This window comes from Lithobates pipiens, unplaced genomic scaffold, assembly GCF_037356315.1.
Source record: "Lithobates pipiens isolate NorthernLeopardFrog02 unplaced genomic scaffold, aLitPip1_a1.2 Scaffold_13, whole genome shotgun sequence".
Lineage (NCBI taxonomy): Eukaryota > Metazoa > Chordata > Amphibia > Anura > Ranidae > Lithobates > Lithobates pipiens.
In genome coordinates, this window is record NW_027507718.1 from 206,606,971 (window position 1) to 206,627,084 (window position 20,114).

Genomic DNA, 20,114 nt, shown 5'->3' on the forward strand with positions numbered 1-20,114 from the left:
CGGACAGAGACTGCAGACGTAGTACAGGAGACGGACAGAGACTGCAGACGTAGTACAGGAGACGGACAGAGACTGCAGACGTAGTACAGGAGACGGACAGAGACTGCAGACGTAGTACAGGAGACGGACAGAGACTGCAGACGTAGTACAGGAGACGGACAGAGACTGCAGACGTAGTACAGGAGACGGACAGAGACTGCAGACGTAGTACAGGAGACGGACAGAGACTGCAGACGTAGTACAGGAGACGGACAGAGACTGCAGACGTACTACAGGTGACGGACAGAGACTGCAGACGTAGTACAGGAGACGGACAGAGACTGCAGACGTAGTACAGGAGACGGACAGAGACTGCAGACGTAGTACAGGAGACGGACAGAGACTGCAGACGTAGTACAGGAGACGGACAGAGACTGCAGACGTAGTACAGGAGACGGACAGAGACTGCAGACGTAGTACAGGAGACGGACAGAGACTGCAGACGTAGTACAGGAGACGGACAGAGACTGCAGACGTAGTACAGGTGACGGACAGAGACTGCAGACGTAGTACAGGAGACGGACAGAGACTGCAGACGTAGTACAGGAGACGGACAGAGACTGCAGACGTAGTACAGGAGACGGACAGAGACTGCAGACGTAGTACAGGAGACGGACAGAGACTGCAGACGCAGTACAGGAGACGGACAGAGACTGCAGACGCAGTACAGGAGACGGACAGAGACTGCAGACGTAGTACAGGAGACGGACAGAGACTGCAGACGTAGTACAGGAGACGGACAGAGACTGCAGACGTAGTACAGGAGACGGACAGAGACTGCAGACGTAGTACAGGTGACGGACAGAGACTGCAGACGTAGTACAGGAGACGGACAGAGACTGCAGACGTAGTACAGGAGACGGACAGAGACTGCAGACGTAGTACAGGAGACGGACAGAGACTGCAGACGTAGTACAGGAGACGGACAGAGACTGCAGACGTAGTACAGGAGACGGACAGAGACTGCAGACGTAGTACAGGAGACGGACAGAGACTGCAGACGTAGTACAGGAGACGGACAGAGACTGCAGACGTAGTACAGGAGACGGACAGAGACTGCAGACGTAGTACAGGAGACGGACAGAGACTGCAGACGTAGTACAGGAGACGGACAGAGACTGCAGACGTAGTACAGGAGACGGACAGAGACTGCAGACGTAGTACAGGAGACGAACAGAGACTGCAGACGTAGTACAGGAGACGGACAGAGACTGCAGACGTAGTACAGGAGACGGACAGAGACTGCAGACGTAGTACAGGAGACGGACAGAGACTGCAGACGTAGTACAGGAGACGTAGTACAGGAGACGGACAGAGACTACAGACGTAGTACAGGAGACGGACAGAGATTGCAGAGAAGACAAGAATACATTTATAGTAAAGCAACTTTATGGCTGTTCCTGTGCTAGGGTCAGGAATATAAGGGAGAAAGTCTCCCTCCAGTGATGTCACAGGGTCAGGAATCGATGGGAAGACTCCTTCCATTGGTGTCACAGAAACACAAAGTGAGGGGAAGACTCCCTCCAGTGGTGTTGCAGAACAGGAAATATCCCTCAGGTGGGATCACGGGATAGGAAGTGAGGGGAAGTAAAGAGCAGGCAGACTGTTCCCCACACTCTATCTAGAACACAAAGAACACAATAATATAAAGGATGGGTTTTAGGCTGTGATGATGATATTCTGAGCCCTGTGCTTCCCCAGCACCTCCCACTTCCTTCTGCACGCTGACTCTGCATGTTCTCTCTGTGTTATGGATGTTATGTGGGGTCAGGATGATGGAGGGGATGGGACCTCCTGATAACAACACGGCAATCATCTCCTCTATACACAGATCCCCCATACCTGGCCGCAGGGAAGATGCAAGGATTTTTGTCTACGCAGATGAACGCTGATTTTGGTGCCCCCCCCCCCCTCCACCATTGTCCCAATACCACACACCTTCCCTTCTACAATGCAACCCCCCACCTCCATACGGCATGACATCTATGGCTAACCATACACTACACTATCCTCTTTCAGATTATTTAACAATTATGCAATATAATGGCCTGCCTGATTTGATACTCAATGTTCAGGTTTGTCTTCATATAACTAACTTTGATGAAACTAATCTGTACAATCTGATTGTACAGTGTACAGACAGATTCATCCATTTACACCAGGGGTCTCAAACTCGCGGCCCGCGGGCCAACTGCGGCCCGCGGGACAATATTTTGCGGCCCCCCGCCTGGAAAAGCACTTAGCCACCTTCCCTCCGGTACTTGAAGAAGATGAAGTCGCCGCTCTGAACGCACTTGGTGCAGGTCAGCCTCCGGCGGTGTTACACAGCGGGCAGCGCTCCACCGCCAAGTACAGTACCTCGGCGTCTCACCAGGGGGAGTAAGTGGCGGTGGAGCGCTGCCCGCTGTGTAACACCGCCGGACGCTGACCTGCACCAAGTGCGTTCAGAGCGGCGACTTCATCTTCTTCGATGGGAGGGACACGGAGAGGCAAGTACCAGCCTGTCAGTCACGCTCTCCACGCCTCACTTTTTTTCTTCTCTTTCCCGTTCAGGCGACAGGACGTTCTGCCATTGGAGGCCCTGCATGGGAGGAGGAGACGCAGGGGTTTCTCAATGGGCGTCTCCTTCTCCCTGGCTGTGTTGTGATCCAATCACATCAAAGAGTGTCACAGACAAGGAGTTTTTTTCTTCCTGGCTGTGACTCTCACTGTGATTGGATTGAGGCACATGGAGAAGGAGACGCCCATTGAGAAACCCCAGCGTCTCTTCCTCCTTGATGCTCAGTATTAGCATACAGGGCAAGAAATATACAGGGGGGCACAGCAGAGTGGAGGAGTGCTATTTTTATAAACCAGACAGGTGCGTGCCCACCCTAAAGGTATTTGGCTACTCCTGTGAGTAAAAATCAGGTCCTCTTTAATGTTGCCGAAGGTCATGCTAGGCAGCTAGGGGGACTGGGAAACTCTATTTCCGCTCATCCAGAGCACCTTGTGCTGAAGTGGGTATCTCAAGGCACCATAGGCCTAAGTTTTTGGTACGCAGCCCCAAATATGTCTTGCTCAAAGCCTGCAGTGAAGAGAAAGGTTGATGATGAGCACAGACAATTTCAGGAAAAGTGGGAAAAGCAATATTTCTTTATTGAGCACAAGGGCATCCCAACTTGTCTTATTTGCACAGAGAAAGTTGCAGTGCCCAAAGAATACAATTTGAAGCGTCATTACACAACTAGACATGCTGAGGAGTATGCAAAGTACCAGGAAGATGAGAGAGCCAACCAGGTTGCTAAACTTAAGACATGTCTGCTGAGGCAACAAGATTTCTTTAAGAAAGCAACCAAAGAGAATGATGCAGCAGTCGAAGCCAGCTACGTAGTTAGTATGATGATTGCTAAAGCAGGAAAGTCATTTAAAGAAGGGGAATTTATAAAAAAGTGCATGTTACAGGCTGCAAGTATTATCTCTCCAGAAAAGAAAGGTCAGTTTAGCAACATCAGCCTTTCTTCCAACACCGTGGCAGAGCGCATTTCTGACCTTTCAAGTGACATTTATGATCAACTGTGTGAGAAAATAAAATGTTTCAGTGTATACTCAGTCGCTCTTGATGAGACCACAGACATCACCGACACTGCCCAGCTTGCAATCTATGTTCGGGGTGTTGATGACAATTTTGAAGTCACAGAGGAGTTGCTCTCACTAGTTCCAATGCATGGCCAGACCACCGCCCAAGAGATATTTCACCAGCTGTGTGATGCTTTTCAGAATGCTGGTTTGCCTTGGAGGAAGTTTGTCGGAATAACAACTGATGGAGCGCCATCAATGATCGGGAGGAAAAAAGGACTGGTGGCACTTGTTAATAAAAAAAAGAAAGAGGAAGGTTTAGAGGAGGTCATTGCTCTGCACTGCATTATTCATCAGCAGGCCCTTTGCAGCAAATGCCTGAAGTTTGACAACGTGATGTCTTTCGTTGTGAAATGCATCAATCAAATCAGATCCAGGGGCTTAAAACACAGAATGTTTCGTGCTTTTTTAGAGGAAATAGAGTCAGAATATGGGGATGTGCTCTACTTTACCGAGGTGCGTTGGCTCAGCAGGGGAAACGTATTGAAGAGATTTTTTGAGTTGAGAGTGGAAGTGAAAGCTTTTATGGAGAAAGATGGGGCTTCTGTTCCTTTGCTAAGTGATCCAAAATGGCTCATGGACTTAGCTTTTTTGGTTGATATCACACATGAGCTTAATGTACTGAATAAGAGGTTACAAGGCCAGGGGCAACTTGTCAGTGCTGCCTATGACAGCGTGAGAGCGTTCTCTACAAAACTTATATTGTGGAAAGACCAGCTTTCTCAAACAAACCTTTGCCATTTCCCAGCATGCAAGTCACTCATTGATTCAGGCACACTATTCAGTCATGAGGAGTATGTGGATGTCATTTTGAGGCTACAGGAGGAATTTGATCATAGATTTGCAGACTTCAAGAGACAGAGCCACATTTCAAATTTTTGCAGACCCCTTCTCCTTTGATGTGCAAGATGCCCCTCCAGTGTTTCAAATAGAGCTCATTGACCTGCAGTGTAACTCTGAACTCAAAGCCAAGTTTAGGGATGTGAGTGGAAAAGCAGACAAACTTGGGCAATTTTTAAGAGAATTGCCCCCCAGCTTCCCTGAGCTTTCAAGCAGACCATGTGTCTTTTTGGGAGCACATACAGTGGTGTGAAAAAGTGTTTGCCCCCTTCCTCATTTCCTGTTCCTTTGCATGTTTGTCACACTTAAGTGTTTCGGAACATCAAACCAATTTAAACAATAGTCAAGGACAACACAAGTAAACACAAAATGCAATTTGTAAATGAAGGTGTTTATTATTAAAGGTGAAAAAAAATCCAAACCATCATGGCCCTGTGTGAAAAAGTGATTGCCCCCCTTGTTAAAACATACTATAACTGTGGTTGTCCACACCTGAGTTCAATTTCTATAGTCACACCCAGGCCTGATTATTGCCACACCTGTTCACAATCAAGGCATCACTTAAATAGGAGCTGCTTGACACAGTAAGGTCCACCAGAAGATCCTTAAAAGCTACACATCATGCCGAGACCCAAAGAAATTCAGGAACAATTGAGAAAGAAAGTAATTGAGATCTATCAGTCTGGAAAGGGTTATAAAGCCATTTCCAAAGCTTTGGGAATCCAGCGAACCACAGTGAGAGCCATTATCCACAAATGGCGAAGACATGGAACAGTGGTGAACCTTCCCAGGAGTGGCCGGCCGCCCAAAATTACCCCAAGAGCGCAGCGACGACTCATCCAAGAGGTCACAAAAGACCCCACAACAACGTCCAAGGAACTGCAGGCCTCACTTGCCTCAGTTAAGGTCAGCGTTCATGCCTCCACCATCAGGAAAAGACTGGGCAAAAATGGCCTGCATGGCAGAGTTCCAAGGAGAAAACCACTGCTGAGCAAAAAGAACATCAAAGCTCGTCTCAATTTCTCCACAACACATCTTGATGATCCCCAAGACTTTTGGGACAACATTCTGTGGACCGATGAGACAAAAGTGCAACTCTTTGGAAGGTGTGTGTCCAAGTATATCTGGCGTAGAAGGAACACTGCATTTCATAAAAAGAACATTATACCAACAGTAAAATATGGTGGTGGTAGTGTGATGGTCTGGGGCTGTTTTGCTGCCTCAGGACCTGGAAGACTTGCCGTGATGAAAGGAACTATGAATTCTGCTGTCTACCAAGAGATCCTGAAGGAGAATGTCTGACCATCTGTTCGTGTACTCAAGCTGAAACGAACTTGGGTTCTGCAGCAGGACAATGATCCTAAACACACCAGCAAGTCCACCACCGAATGGCTGAAGAAAAACAAAATGAAGACTTTGGAGTGGCCTAGCCAAAGTCCTGACCTGAATCCTATTGAGATGTTGTGGTATGACCTTAAAAAGGCCGTTCATGCTCGAAAAAACCCTCTAATGTAACTGAATTAGGACAATTCTGCAAAGATGAGTGGGCCAAAATTCCTCCAGGACGCTGTAAAAGCCTCATTGCACGTTATCGCAAACGCTTGGTTGCAGTTGTTGCTGCTAAGGGTGGCCCAACCAGTTATTAGGTTTAGGGGGCAATCACTTTTTCACACAGGGCCATGATGGTTTGGATTTTTTTTCACCTTTAATAATAAACACCTTCATTTACAAATTGCATTTTGTGTTTACTTGTGTTGTCCTTGACTATTGTTTAAATTGGTTTGATGTTCCGAAACACTTAAGTGTGACAAACATGCAAAGGAACAGGAAATGAGGAAGGGGGCAAACACTTTTTCACACCACTGTACTTGTGCGAAAAGCTCTTCTCTACCTTGAACTTCAATAAGTCAAAGTACAGGTCTAGAATTACTGATGCTCATTCTTCAAGCTGTGCTGAGGGTCTCAACTGCTTCCTCACTTACGCCAAATGTGGCTCGGCTATGCAAGAGTAAGCGCTGTCAGATCTCTAGCAGCAAGAAGTAGGCAGATAAAGCCATGTTCAAACAGTTTATGTCCATTCATGTTCTAAAAGTTAAATGTTAAAGAACTGTTAATAAAGACATTTGAATCTGAATAATGATATTTTGTAAGCGCATTTTTTGTGGAATACTTGATGCGGCCCAGCCTTACCCAGAATCTACCTCCAGCGGCCCCCAGGTAAATTGAGTTTGAGACCCCTGATTTACACTAACAACACCGATGGATGAGCAACCCCTTACCCCTGCTAAGCTTTTTTTATTCTGACAGATGACACCACTGGCTGTCAGAATACCCAGATAGATGTGGCAGCTGCATTCGCTTTCTTCTTTTTTTAAGGATTTCCACTGGGTGATTTGGCTAGTAACACACCTCCTGTAATAGGCTGGACACACACAATTAAATTTACTTTAGATTTACCAAAATCATATAATATGAGGTCAAACCTAAACTCAAAAGTTGTAAAGTATGTATCCAGCTTTAGAGTGCCCCCACTTTGGATGAAGGAGCACAGTGGGCACATTTGAACAGTAACATTGGCAGTCTGAGGGTAGGGGAGTGTCTGATGTACTAGTAGATTTAGATACATTAACAAATTGAAGACAAATCCCAGCTAACACTTTACAATCAGAGCAACTGTTTTTTTTCCCCTTTATGGATAAAGGTTTTACATAAATAAAAGCTGATCATTGTAAGCACGCCTGTCAGTGGTAAATGGTTTGTCTCATCCCTCTAACTGCTACATCTGCAGGACAGCTTGTTTTGTTGAAAAACAGGTCACTAGCAGGTTAAACAAAAACAAAATAAACTGACTTGATTTCCCCATCCATATCCTCAGGGTGGATGGGGGAATCCTGTCCACTGAGCTATTGAATTGTGACAGCAGGAAGATTTTCCTGCCAACAGCATACACATATCAGAGTTGATAGCTATAGCTCATGGTGCTAAAGTTTGACAGGTTTCCATCAATCATAGAGTTCCACAAAATAATGTACGCTGATGGGTGTCAGAATGAAGCGGGAATGTCTCATACATTGTACAGTATATGCCGTGCAACAAAAGACAATGAACAGGGGACTCAACACAATCCGCAGCATATAAGCATGTAGAAGTATAAAGAAAAGTACATAGACACAACTACCAGGACTGATCCCAAAATACAGCAAGGAATCTATACTTCTACAGGAGACATAAGGCACAGCTCACATACTGCTGATGATGCAATTTGCAGTGATCTGTGTGTACGCATATCCAATGCTGGTGTCATTATTGTCACATCAGACCTGCAGAGGCGTCATCTGTGACCTAAATTCCATAATGATCACCCCCCCCCCCCCGAACAAAAAATCTCATGCAATTACACCAGAACTCTCCACCTCCTGGGCTGATCTAAGGTGGAGGTTTAGAAGTGAAAGCATGCAGTCTGTAAAAGCCTGGTCCTAACAAGTGTGAGCCTAGGCTACCTAGACAGGAAATCAACCTGCCATGTCTGTGAAGCTACTGGAAGACCAGAGTTGGGGAGGGAGATTGAGACAGTACAGCTCCCACTCACCCAAGGCTGCCAAATGCCATCCGATGGCTCACACAGGGGCACCAGATGCAGCTGAAGCTGCTGTGACTTCAAATCTCCTGCCCATATCCCCTCTCTTATACTGGCTGCACACTGGGGATAGGAGAGTAGGCGGGGCAGACAAAGAGGTGTAGGGATGGGAGGAGGTGGAACAGATAGATCATTCTTTTTCTTCTCCCGTCCAAGCACGGAGGAGCATGTTGGATAGGCTTAACCACTTCAATACTGCATGCCGTCATATGACGTCCTTGACTTTGTGCAGGGATATATTGGATTATTGCAACGCACTTCTCATTGGGATTCCGAGAAAGAGCATGCAGAGGTTGCAATACGTTCAAAACTCTGCAGCGAGGATCCTAATGAGAGTGCGGAAGCATGAGCATATCACTCCAATTTTAAAATCTCTTCATTGGCTGCCGGTCTCTACAAGGATTGAGTATAAGGTCTCTCTTCTTGTGCATCAATGCATACATGGACAAGCTCCACCTTATCTTAAGGAACTTCTTAGATTGCAAAATCTACCGCGTTCTCTTCGCTCAACTAATTTGAATTGTTTAGAGGTTCCAAAAACGAGGTTGAAAACCATGGGAGATAGGGCCTTTTGTGCTGCTGCCCCACGTCTGTGGAATGCTTTGCCTGATAGTCTGAGGGTTTCTCAGTCTACTGAAAATTTTAAAAAGGGGTTGAAGACTTTTCTTTTTAGCAAATGTTTTGTAAATTAAGCGGTTTGTTTGTTTTTATTGTAATTATGTAGCACTTTGAGGTCTTTTGATGGAAAGTGCATTATAAATAAAATTTATTATTATTATTATTATATATGAATGATGCCAGCAGCTACAGGCATCATTCAGATATCATTATTTGCAGGCGGCAATTCTGTGCAGAGAGGGATACAGAAGGCAATATCGTGAGTAGCAGGACTAAGAACAACTGAAGTGAATGTAATGGGACCATAGTAAAATCAAAATATAAGAATAGAATAGAATAGCTGCAATTTGGAGGGATTGTTATGTTTTTTAGTATATATTATGTTGTCTCAGTACACCATATCTTATGAATTGGTAATATAGTTGTGGTTTTAAATATTTATCGGAATAGTTTTATGTTACCTTATCCATCAGCCTGGGTGAAAGGGGAGCTTTGTGCCCCTAAAACACATTGGCTTTATCTCATGATCTGTTGTCAAGATAAATAAACCTAATGTTTATATGTATCCTTTTAGTGCCGGTTCACACTATTGTAATTCGCAGCGCCACTGCTGTTCACATTACAAGCGATGTCTGTGCGGTGCGATATGAGCCATACAGATAGTATGGCTCATATCGCACCGCATTCGGTCCAAACACACACAGGACCCTTTTTTCTGTTCGGACCAGAATCGGATTGCATGTGTTTACACATATGCAATTCGATTCATGTCCGAAGTGTCAGTTCGCAGTGCGATATGCGAGATGAAATGGGGGTGTCTTTAACATATAATGACACTCCCCAGCAGTTCGCATATGGCAGTGTGAACTGCCGTGCATGTCGGGTGCGATGTGGGAACCCGCAGTTGATATGCAGGGTTCTCGCATCGCACTAGTGTGAACCGGCACTTATACACTGTATTGACAAGGAGAATGGTCACTAAATAGTTGATCTGATTTTGTAGTAGTCACTTGATCTGGGGATAGCTGTTTAAGAAAGCATTTCCATAACTTTGGAGAGATTTTATCTCACTTCTTGTTGTGTCTACAAGACAGGAAGAGAAGGGGAGACTTCCCAAAGCAAACTGGGTGGCAAAATAAACAGGCAGGTGCATGACTGGTTAGGGAAATACATTTTTGGTGTTACTGCATAGTTGCGGCAGACATTATTTGAACCACTCCCTACCCTACCCTATTCAAAATGAAAAAGTTTTGGCATCAGATAAACTTTCTTTCCTTTAGACTAGGCTGAGAAACTAAATAACTGGTTAGCTGATAGGAGCTATAAGCTAGATTTCTGGGTACTGCTATATGTTCTTGAACCTTATGATACAGAAGAGTTATGCACATGTAGTTGCAAGTATGCTTACCTTTAGTAATATCAGTTAAAAAAAGAATATTTTCTGTTGAACATCCAATATGATCAGCAATTTTTCTGTAACTTGCACTCTCCACTTTAGACCCCACAGTAGTGTCAAAATGCCCTTGAAAAAACTGGAAAATATATTAAAGTGTATGTCAAGGCAAAATCAAAACAAAGCAAAAAACATAAGCAGTACATTTCTGCAATGCATGCACATTTGCCAGCATTATATCCCTTTAAAAAACCTACAAGTACAGAAAAATATCAACTGATTTGCTAGAAATGGAATTAGCTCTTAAAGATTAAATTAACCTTAAAAAAATAATAAATGCACAAGTTTTTGCAGGAATATATATGTGTGTTTATTATGTTCCTGTACCTCTGTACAGGTTTTCAGCTGGAGAGCTGAAGGAAGTGTCACATTCTACAAACTGTTGTGAAAAGACTACTATATTTCGTACAGGAATTTGTCTGCGTTCGCAAAGAACCAAAATGGGTATTGGGAACATTTGGGAGGGGGTTATACAAGTGTGTCTCTTGGGCACTCTTTTAGAGAGAGCTTCTCTTCATATCATGGATCTCCTATCTATATGAACTATTAAGGCCTTTAACGTTCAAAAACATAATTTTCAAGGAAAATGACATCACATGCTTGGAAAAGCGCAACATATTTCCTATAGGGTGAGATTTTGATCTCCCAGTGGAGCAGAAATATAATCAGCTTAATGGCATCAGAGGCATAAATAACCATAGAGGTCATATACCAGCAGAAAATAACCTCAAAGTACCCAGATTTCAGAGGAAAAACACAAAAGTATATAAAAAACAAAAAAACTAAAGTATATCAAACAAGAACAGAAAGCAATATGAAAGAAACTATCTGTTATTGATGATTTTATATGGCAACCAAGGTTGCAGATTGTAAGTGTAATAAGAATTATGCACCTCATACAGGTGATGATATGGAAAGCAATGGTGCTCAGCATAAGGCCCCTTTCACACAACCACGACTTCAAAGTCGCACGATTTTACCGCAATTTTTGCTGCGATTTCAGGGAATGCCTGTGTAACTCTAATCAAAGTTGGACCAAAGTAGTGCAGGGCCTACTTTGAAGTTGGCACGACTTGGAGTCGAACTAATATGAATGGTTGTCATTGGAAATCATGGGGAACAACTTGTCATGCCACTTTGCAGTCCCAAATCGTAGGACAAGTCGTACAAGTGTGAAAGGGGCCTAATGGGATCAATTGTTACAAGTAAGACACACTTAGGAGGATAGAAAGGCACAAACATGTTATTGGTAATTTAGTAGGAACTGCCCTTTTTTTTGTAGATTTGGTGTTCCCGCAATTGACTGGTTAGTCTGTCCGTTTCCTTCTTGATTTATCTTAATTTTTGGTTTTCAGCCACTGCATGTCAGTGTTGGGATTTGGATGGCCACCTATTAACCCTTTCACTTCCAGGTCCGTACGCTGTACTTATAGCAGAATTGTTCAGCAGGCTCTCGTCAGCACAGATACCCTCCCAGCTCCATCTCAGTACAGAGCCTCTAATAGGGACCATGGTGGGCATAGGGACATAATAAAAAAAAAAAAAATAGAAAATGTAGAAGGAGCTCCAGCGCTCCCAGCCTTTCTTGCAACCAAGCTTTACTAAAGGCAGCCACCATATCAGTGCACTTCAGCCAGGTACAAGGGGCTGGGCAGACCCTGTGAACTAGAAGCAGCTCCCCACCCCCCTGGCTTTGTGTAATCAGATGGTCAGGAACTGCAGCCGATTAGAAGGTGTGACACTGCCCTATGATTGCTTCATAGGCTTGGAAACGTTTGCAGCCTCGATGTGTCTGCTTACACTCAACACATTTAGAGGGGAGCGTGAAGGGGATAGGAAAAGAGAATGGGGCTGTCTGCCCTCTTCACTACATCTCTGCCTGGATTCTGCATCTAGACTGTCAGAAACACTGTAACAAGTGTGTTTCCACACAGTGCTGGGGGGTAGAAGGTGGGTGAAACAGGATAGGAAAAGGGTATAGAGCAGTTTTAGATGGAAGTTAGTGGCGGAAGGTGGAGAGGTAGGGGACAGGGAAGTGGCGGCATGGGGGGGGGGGGGGGGGGCAGTCACATTATGGGTTAATAACTCGAATTACACCCCGCTGATCAGTTATTAACCTATAATGTGACTGTACCCCCCCCCCCCCGCATGCCGCCGCTTCCCTGTCCCCTGCCTTTCCACCTCCCGCCACTAACTTCTAAAACTGCTCTATTCCCTTTTCCTATCCTGTCCACACCCCTGATCCATGGCCACTCCAAGCGGCATCCCTCCTTCTCCTCCTCGCACTGATCTCTGAGATCTGTCAGGCTGGGGAGCGCGGTGGGTGGGGGTGAAGTTAGGGATTGGGGGGGTTTTATAAACATGTGTTTACCAAGCTCCCCCCTTTAGTAGAGAGGACGCAGGCAGTGATCACTACAGCTCTTAGCCCTTGTACACACGGTCGGAGAATCTGTCGGAATGAGTCTTATCGGACCGTGTCGTCAGATAATCCGACTGTGTGTGGTATGCATCGGACTGATTCCGTCCGAATCTCCGTCCGACCCAATTTTCCAACATGTTGGAAATATTTCCCGACCAACTGGGCCGGACGGACCTAATCCGATCATGTGTAGAGCATTTTCATCGGACCAAGTGCCACGCATGCTCAGATCAAATTCCTACATCAAAGCTATTGGCTACTAGCCTGAATGTAGTCCCATCGTAACGAAATTACGTCATCACGTTTTGAAAGATCGGATTTTTCGCCCACTTTGCCCGACCGTGTGTATGCAACAGTTTCGGACACAATCCGTCAGACTAAATCCGACGGGCAAAATCCGACGGATTTGGTTGGCAAAATCTCCGACCGTGTGTACGTGGGCTTAGACCTCCCACTGACATTGATACATAAGGGGTTATTTACAAAAGGCAAATCCACTTTGCACTACAAGTGCACTTTCCAGTGCAGTCACTGTAGATCTGAGGGGGAAATGCATGGAAAATAAAAAAACAGCATTTTAGCTTGCAGATGATTGGATGATAAAATCAGCAGAGCTTCCCCTCAGATTTACAGCGACTGCACTTCCAAGTGCACTTGTAGTGCAAAGTGGATTTGCCTTTCATAAATATCTTCCACAGTAACAATCGTAGTGTTACTATATATCAGCTGTCAGACCGTCATTTTATGAATGAATAAGGAATCTCTATACATTCAAGTAAAGTACTGCAGAGACTTTCTCTGTTTTAAAAGAAGAGATATGGGGTCTGTTTAGACCACCAATATCTCACCAAAGATATATTTTATATTTAGTAGCGATTTAGCAGGAGTTTTGTAAAATTAGCTGTGTTTTTATCTGCTAATAATGGGTTTAGTGTATTGTTTGCGAATATATTGGTTTGATAAACATTTCCACAAATACTGCAGGGTCTAAATCAGTAACACCTTTTTATTCTAGAGGTCATATGCTTTCAGGAAATATATGGTTTTGGGGGTCTTTCAGAAATTCGGAAAGCTGTAGGGCAAGAATGAAAAAATATTTCGTATTTATTAACTCAATATAGGTTAAATTTTTATATATAGGAGGAATTTCGTAAAATTTGCTGTGTTTTTATCTGCTAATAATGGTTTTAGTGTATTTCTTTGCAAATATATTGGTTTGATAAACATTTGCGCAAATACAGCGGGGTCTAAAAAAATCAGTAGCACCTTCTTTTTATTCTACTGATCATATGCTTTCAGAAAATATATGGTTTGGGGTTTTGTTTTGTTTTTTTAAATATGAAAGCTATAAGTGAAAAATAAAAAAAAGCAAAAGAAAATTTGCAAAAATGGTCTGGCCACCTGAGTGTACAAAATGGTGCACAGGGCCTGGCCCCGAAAGGGTTAAAGTAGAAGTGCGTCCTAGCACTAAAATCCCTGCATCTACAGACATCCACAATCTAACACTAACCTATCTAGCTCTGTAAAGAAGAAATCAGTATACAAACTTTTTTTGAAGCCGATCTCACGCTGCGCTGTCAGCTGCAGCTTCACTGTGGAGGTCGGTGCAGAGGAGGCAGCCGACAATGGAAGCCCCATATGACATCACTGAAGAAATTACACTTTGCTACAATATAAAGTAGTGAGTGTACAGCTTGTATACAAGTGTAAATTTGCTGTCCCCTCATAATACCTCAACAGACAGCCATTAATGTCTAAACCGCTGGCAACAAAAGCGAGTACACCCCTAAGTGAAAATGTCCAAATTGGCCCAAAGTGTCAATATTTTGTGTGGCCGCCATTATTTTCTAGCACTGCCTTAACACCCTTGGGCATGGAGTTCACCAGAGCTTCACCGGTTGTCACTGGAGTCCTCTTCCACTCCTCCATTACGACATCACAGACAAGCGTTGTAGAGAACGCGTAACATGTAGAACATCTCTGAGCTGAGTCATCCATGATACACTGTCTTTATCAATTGTATTTTCGGTATTGATGGTTCTTTTCCTTAATGTCCCCATGTTGTATGCATATGGGAATATATGTAAAATGTGATGCATTTATATTATACTAGACAGTGTAACTATTATGCTCTGAGGTACTGAATATCTGTTTGTTTTTAGAAATAAAATTTGTTTAAAATTATTCTTTTTTATCTATATTTATGCCTAAAAAGTCCATCACTTTCAACACTAGTTGTTGTGTTTTCTAGTAAATCTAAATATTGGGACGTGGCATGTGTATTATGCAATGTATCCCCAGGACCACCCTGTGGTAGATACACATCAAATCTAATAGACATCACAGAGCTGGTGGATTTTAGAGACCTTGCGCTTCTCCACCTTCCGTTTGAGGATACCCCACAGATGCTCAAAAACTTTTAGGTCTGGAGACATGCTTGGCCAGTCCATCACCTTTACCCTCAACCTTCTTTAGCAAGGCAGTGGTTGGTTGTCTTGGAGGTGTGTTTCGGGTCATTATGTTTGAAAACTGCCCTGAAGGGAGGGGATCATGCTCTGCTTCAGTCACAGTACATGTTGCCATTCAATGTCTCCTCAATGAACTGTAGCTCCCCAGTGCCAGCAGCACTGATGCAGCCCCAGATCATGACACTCCTACCACCATGCTTGACTGTAGGCAAGACACACTGTCTTTGTACTCCTTACCTGGTTGCCACCACACACGCTTGACACCATCTGAACCAAATAAGTTTATCTTGGTCTCATCAGACAACAGGACATGGTTCCAGTAATCCATCCATGTTCTTAGTCTGCTTGTCTTCAGCAAACTGTTTGCAGGCTTTCTTGTGCATCATCTTTAGAAGAGGCTTCCTTCTGGGATGACAGCTGTTCAGACCAATTTGATGTAGTGTGTGGCGTATGGTCTGAGCACTGACAGGCTGACCCCCCACCTGGTCAACCTCTGCAGCATTCATACGACCATCTGCCAAAGATGACCTCTGGAAATGATGCTGAGCACGTGCATTCAAGTTCTTTGGTCGACCATATCGAGGTCTGTTCTGAGTGCAACCTGTCCTGTTAAACTGCTGTATGGTCTTGGCCATCGTGCTCCAGCTCAGTTTAAGGGTCTTGGCAATCTTCTTATAGCCTAGGTCATCTTTATGTAGAGCAACATTTCTTTTTTTCAGATCCTCAGAGTTCTTTGCTATGAGGTGCCATGTTGAACTTCCAGTGACCAATATGAGGGAGCGAGAGTGATGACACCAAATTTAACACACCTGCTCCCCATTCATACCCGAGACCTTGTAACACTAAAGAGTCACATGACACCGGAGAGAGGAAATGGCAAATAGGGCCAAATTTTTAATTTTTCACTTAGGGGTGTACTCAGTTTTGTTGCCAGCGGTTTAGACATTAATGGCTGTGTGTTGAGTTATTTTGAGGAGACAGCAAATTTACACTGTTATACAAGCTGTACACTCACTAATTTACATTGTAGCAAAGTGTAATTTCTTCAGTGTTACTGGCCCCTTCCTTTTCTGAATGTACAAAGTGAGTGATTAGTACGGTGTTAATTCGTAAATGAAGCCTTGTAAACTGTTTACTATGCTCCAGTTTATGAATGAACAGAAGTCTGAGCAAGGATTGGGGATCTGTGTCCCTAGTCACTTTCTCTCAAAGTTAAGGTCTGTTTAGACTCCTGATTTTTCACCCAAGCCCCTCCAACAGCATTGTAGGCTTTATGGGGCCTCGTGATTTCTAATGTCGCGTACACACGATTAAACAATCCGGTGGAAAAGTCCGGCAAACTCAAGTCCGCCAAACAATCCCCCCGTGTGTAGCCTCCGGCATACTTTTTTGACCCGAAAGTACGGCGGACTTAGAATGCCGTGTTGCACTCCAATCTTCCCGCCGGACTCGCATTTCGGCGGACAATCCGGCCGTGTGTGCGCCAGTCCGCCATACTTTTGAAATGAGCGGACTTTTCCCGCCCGGAGAAAAGTCCGCTCATTTCGAGCGGGTCTCCAGGTAGGCGGGGCCCGCGAAGGAGACGTCGCTGGCCCCGCCGCCTGGTATGGACTTAAAGGGGAACCCCAACGCCGAAAAAAATCGGCGTGGGGGTCCCCCCAAGTCCACAACAGACCCTTGTCCGAGCACGCTACCCGGCCGGCCAGGAAAGGGGGGCGAGCGAGCGCCCCCCCTCCTGAGCCGTACCAGGCCGCGTGCCCTCAACATGGGGGGTGCCTTGGGTAAGGAGGGGCCGCGCGGCCCCCCCACCCCAAAGCACCTTGTCCCCATGTTGATGAGGACAAGGGCCTCTTCCCGACAACCCTGGCCGTTGGTTGTCGGGGTCTGCGGGCGGGGGGCTTATCGGAATCCGGGAGCCCCCTTTAATAAGGGGGCCCCCGGATACCGGCCCCCCACCCTATGTGAATGAGTATGGGGTACAATGTACCCCTACCCATTCACCTGTAAAATAAAAGTACAAAAAAAACACAACACACGAGATAAAATACTTTATTGCACAGCTCCGGGGGTCTTCCGTCTTCGGGGGTCTTCTCGCCGGACTCCTCCGCTATCTTCTTGTAGCTCTTTTGCTAGCGGAGGAGCCCGGCTTTCTTCCTTGCCGCCGGCCTCTTCTTCCGACTTCGGGGGTCTTGTCCCCCTCTTCGGTTCTTCTGCCGGGCCATCGCGCCTTCTTATAGCTCTTTTACAGGCGGTGGCCCGCCGCCGCCTTCCGTTCTTCTTCTTCTCCAGGAGATGTTGACCCGACGATCTCTCCGGCCGCAATGCCAGCGCTGCCACTTATATAGGGACAAGGGGCGGTGTCACATGGCTTTATGTCACATGGGTTGGTGTCACATGGTGACCCCGCCCCCTTACGATGTCACAGTCCCGGAGGATGCTGGGACTGTCGCCATGTGACATCAACCCATGTGACCAACCCATGTGACACCGCCCCTTGTCCCTATATAAGTGGCAGCGCAGCACGTCCCTGGCATTGCGGTCGGAGAGATCGTCGAGTCAACATGTCCTGGAGAAGAAGAAGAAGAAGAAGAACGGCAGGTGGCGGCGGCGACAGAAGACCGGGCCACCGCCTGTAAAAGAGCTATAAGAAGGCACGGTGGCCCGGCAGAAGAACCGAAGAGAGGGACAAGACCCCCGAAGTCGGAAGAAGAGGCTGCGGCGACGAAGAAGAATGCCGGGCTCCTCCGCTAGTAAAAGAGCTACAAGAAGATAGCGGAGGAGTCCGGCGAGAAGACCCCCGAAGACGGAAGACCCCCGGAGCTGTGCAATAAATTATTTTATCTTGTGTGTTGTGTTTTTTTTTGTACTTTATTTTACAGGTGAATGGGTAGGGGTACATTGTACCCCATACTCATTCACATAGGGTGGGGAGCCGGTATCCGGGGGCCCCCTTATTAAAGGGGGCTCCCGGATTCCGATAAGCCCCCCGCCCGCAGACCCCGACAACCAACGGCCAGGGTTGTCGGGAAGAGGCCCTTGTCCTCATCAACATGGGGACAAGGTGCTTTGGGGTGGGGGGCCATGCGGCCCCCCTTCCCCAAGGCACCCCCCATGTTGAGGGCACGCGGCCTGGTACGGCTCAGGAGGGGGGGGGCGCTCGCTCGCCCCCCTTTCCTGGCTGGCCGGGTAGCGTGCTCGGACAAGGCTCTGTTGTGGACTTTGGGGGGGACCCCCACGCCGATTTTTTTTCGGCGTTGGGGTTCCCCTTTAAGTCCATACCAGGCGGCGGGGCCAGCGACGTCTCCTTCGCGGGCCCCGCCTACCTTGAGACGCGCTCAAAATGAGCGGACTTTCCTCCGCGTGTGTGGGCGAGTCCGTTCATTTCAAAAGTAGGGCGGATAGTACGGCAGACTTAGTACGCCGTATTAGTCCGCTCAAAAAGTGCCGTGTGTGGGCAAGTAGCCCGTTCGGAAAGTCCGACGGACAGTCTGGCGGGAAGTCCGCCAGACTAAGTACGTCGGACATACCGCTACGTGTGTACGCGGCTTTACAGTAGCCCTGGTCTTACCAGGTGTAGAAAAACATCCTTTGCCTTGTTTAAAACTGAAAGTTATTCTATGGTCTTGTAAATATTTGACAGAAACACAAGCTAGAACAAATAGAATGATAGTGTCCAAAATAAAAGTTTACCTCAAGCAGGTCACCTTCAATTGAATATCCAAACAACAGTTTCTGTGCTTCAACACTACCACTGGAAAAAATGTACAGTTGTTTTCCTGCTTCCTTCCATTTTCTCAGTGCTGGAACAACGTCAGCATAAACCCTAGGGAAAAATGTAAAATGCTTTCACTCAGCACATCAAAATTAAGGCAACAATGTTTCACTTTCAAAACGGTAATTTACAATCAGGTTTCGTGTATGATTGCCCTTGTATTCTAAGTTAACATGTTCCGAAAAACAAAATATAAAGTATTTAGATTACATAATTGTACTTAGACATTTATGTTGCTGTGATGTGTGATTATATTAGTTTTATGCCAGTAATGTTTCAAAGGACATGCAATGCAAATATTTATTTGTAGTTAAAATGCTGCTTTCCAGTAAACTCCAGCTTAACACAGGTACAATCAGGACTACAGTTTGGCGAACGGTTCAGGCCAAGCAAAAGTTTGACCTGAACATCGCCTGGCCAATACCCGAATTTGCAGGGCGTTCACCCTGCTGAACCCCCTACAATGCACTGCGCACTGACCGATGAGTCACCAGCTGTCAATGGGCTCACCCAATTAAGTAAATAAATTAAATTGCCGGCAATTAACCACTTAATCCCCGGACCATTTTGCAGCCAAAGGACCAGGCCCCTTTTTGCAATTCAGCACTGCGTCATTTTAACTGACAATTACGCGATCGTGCGACATGGCTCCCAAACAAAATTGGCATCCTTTTTCCCCACAAATAGAGCTTTCTTTTGGTGGCATTTGATCACCCCTGCGGTTTTTATTTTTTGCGCTATAAACAAAAATAGAGCGACAATTTTGAAAAAAATGCAATATTTTTTACTTTTTGCTATAATAAATATCCCCAAAAAAAATATATAAAAAAACATTTTTTTTCCTCAGTTTCAGCTGATATGTATTCTTCTACATATTTTTGGTAAAAAAAAATTAAAAAAATCGCAATAAGTGTTTATTGATTGGTTTGCGCAAAAGTTATAGTGTTTACAAAATATGGGATAGTTTTATGGCATTTTTGTTAATAATTTTTCTTTTTTCTTTACTAGTTATGGTGGCGATCAGCGATTTTTATTGTGAGTGTGACATTATGGCAGACACATCGGACATTTTTCACACATTTTTGGGACCATTGTCATTTATACAGCAATCAGTTCTATACAAATGCACTGAATCCTGTAAATGACACTGGCAGTGAAGGGATTACCCACCAGGGGGCAGGGTAAGGGTTAAGTGTGTCCTGGGGCGTGGCTACATGTAACATGTCACTGATCTTTGCTCCCAATCACAG

At 45.4% G+C, this 20,114-nt stretch overlaps 1 protein-coding gene across 2 annotated transcripts in view; it reads right to left on the bottom strand.

Moving 5' to 3' along the window:
• The window catches only part of ENOPH1 (enolase-phosphatase 1), a 75,723-nt gene that overhangs the window by 21,620 nt on the left and 33,989 nt on the right, over nucleotides 1-20,114 (bottom strand). For both annotated transcript variants that reach the window (XR_013272253.1, XM_077476164.1), the window contains exons 4-5: nucleotides 18,783-18,915; nucleotides 10,161-10,284 (exon numbers count right to left, since the gene is read on the bottom strand). Coding sequence is in view for 1 of the 2 variants with exons in the window: in XM_077476164.1 (XP_077332290.1) it covers nucleotides 10,161-10,284; nucleotides 18,783-18,915 (257 nt within the window). In the remaining variant the exon portion in view is untranslated. The remainder of the gene's footprint in view (nucleotides 1-10,160; nucleotides 10,285-18,782; nucleotides 18,916-20,114) is intronic.